This window comes from Tupaia chinensis, unplaced genomic scaffold (genome assembly GCF_000334495.1).
Source record: "Tupaia chinensis unplaced genomic scaffold, TupChi_1.0 Scaffold000294_5, whole genome shotgun sequence".
Taxonomy (NCBI): domain Eukaryota; kingdom Metazoa; phylum Chordata; class Mammalia; order Scandentia; family Tupaiidae; genus Tupaia; species Tupaia belangeri.
In genome coordinates this window covers 1,224,248-1,233,735 of record NW_006159782.1, presented here as the reverse complement: position 1 = coordinate 1,233,735, position 9,488 = coordinate 1,224,248, and the positions used below count along the sequence as shown (strand labels likewise).

Below are 9,488 nucleotides of genomic sequence, written 5' to 3'. Positions count from 1 at the left end.
CCAGGGACAGAGGGGGCAGGGGGGGCGGCTGAAAAAGCCGCACCCACACACGGTGGGACCAGGATGTCCACTCGGTCCCACTGCTTCCCTTTACTGTCCTCCCCTTGCCCGCAGCCCTGTCCCAGTCAGGCCGTCCTGCTATGGCACGCCCCTTCATTACCGCCTTTGGCTGGAGACTTGAATGCCAGAGGGACCCTGGGTGATCATTTCACCCAGTGTGTTGCACAAATAAGGAAACTGAGACCCAGGGCAGGGACTTGTTCTAGACCCACTGCCCTGGGCAGTGTCACAGGGCTGGGGCTCTCTCCCTACTCCCATCTTTCTCCAGGGCCTTCCTCGTCAGTCCTGGGAGTGGGCTGATGTCCAAATCCTTTGGCAGTTATTTTTAGAAGGTCTCCAAGAGAGTGCCTGTCCTCACAGTGCTGCGTGTCAGAATCCGGGGGTGGGGGAGGGCAACGCAGGAGCACCCCAGATGCAAACTGTCACAAATGACCTAGTTATTGATCTGTCTTAACAGGACATAAACCAAGAAGTGTACAATTTCCTGGCAACTGCAGGTGCCAAGTACGGTGTGGGCTTCTGGAAGCCAGGATCTGGGATCATCCACCAGGTAAAGTGGGCACAGCCCACTCCTCTGGGAGTGCCGAGGGGGCTGGAGGGCCTCTCACTCAGCTCCTGGGCTCTGCCTCCTTTGTCTATAAATTAATTTTCATTATGTCGAGTTATATATTCTCATTCTCTGTGTGAGAAATTAAGGCTGGCCCTCTCTCTACCCAGGTAGCTGCACTGTAAGTTTGACAGGTTCCTGAACTTCCTTTGGAGCTTGCCTCTGTACCCATCACTCCTGCAAACTGTAACGTAGGGCGTTTTTTGTTTTTGTTTTTCCTTTTTTGGAGAGGCTTTTGCAATAGGGTGCGTGCGCTCGCCAGAAAGAGAGAGAGAGACAGAAAGCGAGAAATCACCCCCACAGGGGGGATGGCCACGCCGCAATCCCTTCTCCTCCATTTTCCTCTCGGGATCTTGGGCACGCATGCACACACGCCCGACATGAGTTTAAGCCACCGGGTCCGGGACTCAAACCGCGGTCGACTATGTGGGAGTCCAGCGACATAGCCATTACGCCAACTGCTGGTCCCACCTAGGGCGTTTTTGTGTTGTTCCCTCCAAGTGTTAGACCTTGTAGCTAGGATGGTTGACATTCGATGAGCACATACTGTGGTCAGTGCTAGGTTAGCACTCAGCTAGGCTTAAACATAGTCAGTGCTCACTGTGAGGTGGGTGGGTTTATCACCTGCACCTTACGGATGAGGAAACTGAGGCTCAGAGCAGATGGTATGCGTGCCTAAGGACATCCGGCGGGCAGGCTGGAACCAGGATCTGCAGGCAGGCGGTCTGGCCCGGGGCGAGTGCCCTGCACCTCCGTGGCCTCTTGTTCCCACTCCTGCCACTGTGAGCTCTGCTCAGCTTGCACACAACACACCTGATTCCTTCAGCCCCTTTGTGGTGCACGTGGCCATGCTCGGGTCTCCCGGGGACGGAGTCTTTCAGTAGATGGTTTTTCCTCTGTAAGTGCAAGTGTATGTGAGACAGTGTGTTGCTGGGGAGAGTGGTGCCTTGCTTTTTTTTTTGAGGTGACTGTTAGGGACCACTCCTGGGCATCTATCCATTACGATCTTGTATGCACGAAACCTGCCTGTGCACCTTCCCAAGGTGACCCTTCTCCCCATCTGCATCCCGGGCCTCCTTCAAGATAGAGCTGAGTCAGGCTGTAATCCAATCTGCATGGGCTCTGGTGCTGTCCCACTCTGAAACCAGAGCCACCGAGGATCACTGCTCTGCCCTTTCAAGCCATCGCCCTTTGGGAGGGGCTGCCTGTGAAAGGCAGGTCACATTAGCCTGCAGGAGCCAGAAAGCCTCACCACACAGGTCTAGGGAGTTGGATGGCCCCAGCCCTGGCCTTTTGTTTTGAAGGGCATCCCAGTCTAGATGTCCCTCATCCCACCTAGTACAAATGCCAGGGCCTTTCAGGCAAGCTTCTGGGTTGACGTTTCGGGTGTGACCTGTCATTGGCTGCCTGCTGAGAATTCAGCCTCTGATATATTCATTCCTTTAAAAAGACTGTGTGAGTACTGTGCACCTTCCCTGTCCTCAGTGTCAGGCCACCAACAGCGTTGACTCAAGTCAAACCTAATCCCTTTTCCTCCACCTTGAAAATCTGTTCCCAGCTGGCCCAGTAGAGCCGACTCCACCTTTGCTTCTTCTGTGATGTCTCCCTGGCCCTCCTCATGCCCAGCATAGTGCTCCCTTGTGGGATCCTCCATGGGACCCTTTCACACTGTTCCCTTTGTCTGCCAAGTGCTTTCTCCCCTGGGCTGTGTGCTTAGTGGAGAAAGGGACTGTGGCATATTTACTCCTCTCTAGCTCTGGGCCTAGGGCCAGGTCAGTAGAGAATAGGTCCTTACTGGGGGCTGGCAGGTGGCACGACGGTTAAAGCACTAGACTCCCACGTGACCAACCACTGTTTGAGTTCTGAAACTGGCAGCTTGTTTTCTCATTCTCCCTCTCTCTCTTTCTGGTCAAATTAAAAAATAATAATAAATAATAATGGGACCAGCAGGTGGCATGGTGGTTAAGGTGCCACATGGCTGACCATGGTTCAAGTCCTGGACCTGGTGGCTTGCTTTCTCACTTTCCTCTCTCTCTCTCTGTCTGTCTCTGGTCAAATTAAAAAATGAAGGGATGAGTGAATAAATAAATAAATCTTTAACAATAATAATAAGTAACTAAAAGAAAAAAGAATAGGTCCTAGGGTACATGTGTGTTTCGTGGGAGACCGAATTTCCAGTTTTGTGTTTTAGGTGTTAGTCCAGCCTAAAGCTCAGTTCTCTCCTTCCCTCACCCCCATCCGCCCAGCCATGTCCACAGACTGCAGAGGTCACTGCCACAGAGAACCCCATTGCGACACTTTCTGCAGGCCCTTGTCTGCATTAACCTCTCTGTGTCTGCACATGGGTCACCCTGACTACTAAGTGTCTGTCTTCATGGATCGAACTTTTACAAGCTCAAGCAGCTTTAGGGATTAACAGGTGTCACACTGCATGTGGCTGAGCCAAGGTGGGACGGGCATAGAAAAAGGTGCTTCACCTGTTCTTCCCAGCCCCCTGCTGCGCTGCCGGGGAAGAAACCTGGCCTGCTCACTTCCTGCCCCGACCCCAAGGCCAAACAGCCTGTACCTTGCTGAGTCTGCCAGGCAGGAGCCTAGCCCGGGGCAGGGGCTCTGGGGCTTCTGTGATATTCCAGGGAGGCTACGCACCCTTCAGTCAGTCCTGACAGCACATAGAGCTGTCACTGTCACATTTCTGCTCTCGTTTGTCCTCACATATGACAGATGAGCAACACGCTTCAGCTGAAGGATCTCGCTGCAAAATAATAAAAAAATAGGTTGAGTATCCCATAATCAAAATGCTTAGGACCAGAGGATGTTTTGGATTTCGGAACACTTGGATTTATATAACGAGAGATCCTGGGGATAGGACCGGCTTATTTACGTATGGTTCGTGTAGCTCATACACACAGCCTGAAGGTGGTTTCATACGGTATTTCTGTACTGCAGCGTTGGACTGCCGCCCACCACATGGGACCGGTGTGGAATATTCCACTGTGGCATCCTGGTGGTGTTCAAGATTCCAGATCTTTAATTTTCAGATGAGGGATGCTCAGCCTGTACCCCCCTGGGCTTTGTTATAGGCTTAATGTACATGACTTCAGTGACCCACTGAGGTGAGCCCTATTGTCAGCTCCTTTTTTTTTTTCTAATTTATTTATTTCATGAGAAAGAGGAAAGGAGGGGCGAGAATGAGAAAGACAAACATCCTAGGTGGTCTCACACCACAACCCCACTCCCCCAGTCCTTCCCAGCCAATCAGGGTCACGGACACACATTTGCACCCCTGCATGCACAGGCTGGCCTGCGGGGTGTTGCTCTACCACTGGGCCACCATGGGAGGGCCAGCTAATTTTAGAGAAGAGGGAACTGTGTCCTGGAGAAGCAAAGTGACTTGCCAAGGTCCTACAAACCACTAGTAGGAAATGGGCCTGGAACTCGGACCCAAGGCACAGGGCATGGGACCCTAGGGCTTTCCAGGAGTGTGATGGTGGGCAGGGTTGCATTTACCTCCACTGCCTGCCTCATCCTCTGTTTTTTTACCCCCACCCCTGCCACCTTCCCAACTAGGAGTGCCTGGATGCAGGGAATACTACGAAATAGGGCCGGTGGTGAGACAGGTCCTCACCTGTCCTTGACAAGTCACTCCAGGGCCACCTGCAGGATGCTGAGGCTGGGGAAGTGTCATCTTCCTCTCTTTTCCTTCCCTCCTCCCCTCCCTTTCTGTTTTTTCTTTCTTCAATGAGAGAGATAAAGAAAAACAGCACCCTCAAAAGGATCTTTATGCCACAGTCCACTCCCAGCCTCAACCAGCCTAGATCATATTTGTTACTGCACAACTGTCTGTACCAAGACACATTGTTTTTGTTTGTTTTGGGTTTTTTTTGAGAGATTTTTACTGTAGGGCGCGTGCGCTCGCCAGACAGACAGAGACAGACATAGAGACAGAAAGCGAGAAATCACCCCCCAGGGGGGATGGTCACGCCGCAATCCGTTCTCCTCCATTCTCCTCTCGGGATCTTGGGCACGCACGCACATGCACCCGGCGTGAGTTTTAAGCCACCCGGTCCGGGACACGAACCGCGGTCGACTACGTGGGAGTCCAGTGACATAGCCATTATGCTAACTGCTCGCCGCAATCCGTTCTCCTCCATCCTCCTCTCGGGATCTTGGGCACGCACGCACATGCACCCGGCGTGAGTTTTAAGCCACCCGGTCCGGGACACGAACCGCGGTCGACTACGTGGGAGTCCAGTGACATAGCCATTATGCTAACTGCTGGTTCCCCCAAGACACATTGTTTTTAAGTTTGCTTGTTTTATTCATGATAGCGCGTGCTCATGGGAGAGAGGAACACCCTCGACAGTGTGTCGTCACGCTGCGATACCCTCTCCCAGGCTCCCCAGCTTACCAAGATGTCGGGTATGTCCTGTTCTTAAGCTGACAGTGGCGTCCAGCACGGCAGCTGAGATCGCTACTGACTGTGCCATGAGGCTGGGCCCAGGACATGGCTCTTACGTGCCAGTTTATCTGGTTCTTGGCATATCCTGGGACCAAGGTGACGTGGGTGTGGGACCAGCAGATGGCACAGTGGTTAAAGCACTGGACCCCCCACATGGCCAACTGCAGTTTGAGTCCCAGACTTAGTGGCTTGAAATTCATGGTGGGTACAAATGCATGCATGCCCAAAATCCTGCAAGGAGAATGGAGAAGAGATTGCAGTGTGGCCATCTCCCCAGGGGGTAATTTCTCACTTTCTGTCTCTGTCTCTCTGTGTCTCTGGCGAGCACACATGCTCTATAGCAAAAACCTCTCTTTTTTTTTTAAAGAAAAGCTAGTGGTGTTTGTATTGCTTTGCTACAAAGAAGAAAACTGAGGAACAGGGAGGCATTTATAGGCTCAAGTCACACAACGGGAGCTATCCATGAGTCCAGGCTACCCGTTTCCCAAGACTGACTCTTTCTGACCACGTGGAGATGGTCTGTATTAAAGGGCTGCTCCCCCCGATCCGATCCTGAAGGAGTGACTGGGTGGCCTGGTCAAGGGGGCAGTTTGACAGACCCCTTTTGGGCCCTACCTTCAATCTCTGCTTATGGCTTCTAAGCTTAAGATCTTCTATTCTTTTTCAGATCATTCTGGAAAACTATGCATACCCAGGTGTTCTCCTGATTGGCACTGACTCCCATACCCCCAATGGTGGTGGCCTGGGGGGCATCTGCATTGGAGTTGGGGGTGCTGATGCTGTGGATGTCATGGCTGGGATCCCCTGGGAGCTGAAGTGCCCCAAGGTAAGGAGCAGGGAAAGATTCATCTGGGCTGACTGGGAGTGGTTGCTGAGGATGATGGGAGGCTGTGGGTCCCAGAAGGGATGAGGGAGAGGGCAGCCTTGAGTCTCTGGGAGGAGAGCAGGGAGTGGAAATGGGCTGCCTGCCGGCGATTCCTGGGCTTCCCGGCTAGTGCATGGCACACAGGACCTGTAACCGCCGTCTCACCTGACCTTCCCTTTAGGTGATTGGCGTGAAGCTGACAGGCTCCCTCTCTGGTTGGACGTCACCCAAAGATGTAATCCTGAAGGTGGCAGGCATCCTCACGGTGAAAGGTGGCACAGGTGCAATTGTGGAGTACCATGGGCCTGGTGTTGACTCCATCTCTTGCACTGGTGAGGAAGGTCCCTGGAGATGCCACACCAGGCCTGATGGGGCCTGTACTGAGCTTAGAAGCAATGAGTGGTCTTCCTCTGAGATGATCCAGTCAACCTGGGGATTTAGAGGTGGAGGGGATTGGAAACGATTCAGCGATTGGCTACTCCAGGGCCTTCCTTGAATAGAAGACTGGGGCTGCCCTCAGGGAGTCTGGTAACTTCCCTGTGGCTGCATAGTTAGGAGCCAGCCCAGGTCTGCTGCTGGGCCCCAGCCATAGCACTGGGTGCCATTGGTGATCCAGAAGAACCCCAGAGAGAGCAGAGGTGGTGGGAATGGCAGTTGAAGCCATGGCTTCATTCACAAAGCAGCGTCTTCCTCTGCTGGAGTATGAGCCCTGCCCGTTTCCCTTGGATTAGAGGTTATGGCCTATTAGCCTCCGAGCCCAGCTAGAAACTGGCCCTTCCTGCCCCTCCCTCCTGACGACCTGACCTCAGTGCCTGGGCCCTCAGAACTCCAGGGAGATGGAAACAAACGCATCATAGAGATGATCTAGCCTAGACTTCCCAGGTGCCTACCTCAGCTCCCCCGGAGCCCCATAGAACTGCTGTACTCCCAGCAATGACGGGAGGCTCACTCTATACCTGGGACAGTCGGGATGTTCTGGCCAGGTCCAAAACCAGGCTCAGCTATTGGAGGTGAATCCACTGGAGGTGTGTCCATTCCTGGTGACCACTCTGAGAGCAAGGCTGCTGAGCTTTGGCCCAGTGGCCTCTCTTCTCTGGCCCTGGTTTTAGTTTTAACCCTGGGTCTTCAGGGACAAGTCTGCCTGTGGCCACTAAGTGGCGCTGTGAACGAAACCTGAGAGGAGATGCGCTCCCTGGACTCTCTGGGGTGAAGATGTGCACACACATTTAGCAGGGGCTGAGGTCGTGCCCAGCTGCTTAGCCAGTCCCCGGGCCCTGTTTCTCCACAGGCATGGCGACAATCTGCAACATGGGCGCAGAAATCGGGGCCACCACCTCAGTGTTCCCTTACAACCACAGGATGAAGAAATACCTGAGCAAGACAGGCCGGGCAGGTGAGCTGGCAGGGGTGGGTAGTGTGTGCAGGGCTGTTGTTTTGACGTTCCTCCAGGAGACAGCTGTGCCTGTCCCTTTAGGGCAGGGGTCTCCAGACTGGCTCCGAGAAGTCCCTACAGGAGCATGAAGTTAGGGAGTATGGGCTTGTTTCCGAGGAGAGCGTCCATAGTTCTCTTCAGCACCTCGAAAAGCTTGGATCAGAGTTTGAGACAGAACCCAGTCCCCAGATGGCATAGTTGGTAGTGTTTCCAACTGCAGTGCTGGAGGCCATATGGCCTACTGTGGTTCAGGTCCCTAAAATGTGCTGGGCCTGTATGGATGTGCCCAAGATCCTGACGAGCTGAAGGAAGGGAGTCATGACCTGGTGAGACCCTAGTGAGAGTGCTTTTCTCTCTTCCTTTCCCTGCTTCTGTCTCTCTCTTCCATCCCCCACTCCATTGTGAATTAAAAATAAGTTTTTTAAAAATATTTTTTTCATTAAAAAAAAGTTTGAGGTAGTCCTACCTCAGAATTGGATTTACTTTCACCTGGAAGGAGGACTGAATGAATACAGACAGGTCCTACTTGGTCTGGTCCATGGTGCCCTCTACAGAAAGCTCCAGAAATGACACAGATCTCTTCTGTTCATTTATCATGCATAGCAGGAGGAAGAAGAAAAACACTTGGAACAAACCACTTTTCCAGCCTCCCCTAACAACTTCCCTGAGGATCTGGCATGGTGGCTTTGAAGCTCAGGAGGAGGAGGGTATTGGAGCCTGTAAAGGGGGATGAGCCAGGGCACTTGGGAGTGGCCATAGGGAAAGCCCTGGGCTCCAGGAGTCCTGCCTGGAAGGCCCTTCCCTCTGCTCTGGATCTAATGGTGTCCTCTTTGCAAGCTCAGCTCTTCTCCAGGAAGTCCCCCACTCTGAAGCTCAGTTGGTGCTTCTCCTGTGTCCCTGTATTGTCGTATTACAACTTCCAGTTCATCATGGCGTCTTCACTAGCCCATGAACTCCTTGAGGGCAGAGGCAGTGTCCTGTGCTGCTTGCTTTGTTCTTTGTCCGTCTGGTCAGTGCCTGGGACCTGCTGTTTGGCAGGTACCGGGTAACTTGGCTCAGATGGATGGATGATTGGATGGATGGATGGACTTGCAAGACCAATTTCCATTTCACATGCTTCAATCTCTTCCCTTGTTGGTTTCAGACATTGCTAATCTGGCTGATGAATTCAAGGATCACTTGGTACCTGATCCTGGCTGCCATTATGACCAACTGATTGAAATTAACCTCAGTGAGGTGAGGAGGAGAATGGAGTTCCAGGAATTTCTGTGGGTGGGGACACTACTTTCTTGTCACTACTGAAAACTAAACAGGGCTTGTGGGCCCTGGGCTCCCCAGTGTCCCTGGAAACTGTTGCCTGAATCAGGCAGAAATAGAGGAATGGAGGGGTAGGGAGGGAGGAAATAGAGCCATGGGAGAACAGAATGGCTTGGGCTAGTGAGTCAAAAACTGGTGTCAGTGTGCCCCACCTCAGCCAGGATTTCTCCCTGGGGTGTGCCTTGTCAGAGCTCAGAGGGCAACTTCTGAGCAGGGTTTGGCATCCTGAGACCTGATCAGAAGCCAATCTACATGAGTTCAAATCCTGGCTCTTCTTCCTTTTTTAAAGAATTATTTAATTGTATTTATTCATTAATTCATTTTAATTTGACCAGAGAGAGACACACAGAGAGAGAAAGGAAGGGAAAATGAGAAAGCAAGCCACCAGGTCTCGGGCTCGAACTATGGTTGGCCCTGTAGGAGTATCTAGCACCTTAACCATAACACCATCTGCTGGCCCCTTCTTTTTTTTTTCCTAAGAGCGATTTTTGCTATGAGGACACACGTGCTTGCCAGAGAGAGACAGAGGAAATCACCCCCCAAGGGGGGTGGTCACACTGCAATCCCTTCATTTTTGTGGGATCTTGGGCACGCATGCAAACGTACCTGGCATAAGTTTGAAGCCACCAGGTTTGGGACTCAAATTGCAGTCCAGCGACGTAACTGCTCCACCATCTGCTGGCCCCAAATCCTGGCTCTTCTATAACACCGTTGCAAAACTTAAGGTTCATTCATGTAATGACAATTG

At 52.4% G+C, this 9,488-nt stretch overlaps 1 protein-coding gene across 1 annotated transcript in view; it reads left to right on the top strand.

Moving 5' to 3' along the window:
• Positions 1-9,488, top strand: part of ACO2 (aconitase 2) — a 54,071-nt gene that overhangs the window by 33,024 nt on the left and 11,559 nt on the right. Inside the window, exons 4-8 of the mRNA XM_006150732.3 lie at positions 518-610; positions 5,794-5,952; positions 6,173-6,323; positions 7,280-7,384; positions 8,568-8,659. Of these exons, the coding sequence (XP_006150794.1) occupies positions 518-610; positions 5,794-5,952; positions 6,173-6,323; positions 7,280-7,384; positions 8,568-8,659 (600 nt within the window). The remainder of the gene's footprint in view (positions 1-517; positions 611-5,793; positions 5,953-6,172; positions 6,324-7,279; positions 7,385-8,567; positions 8,660-9,488) is intronic.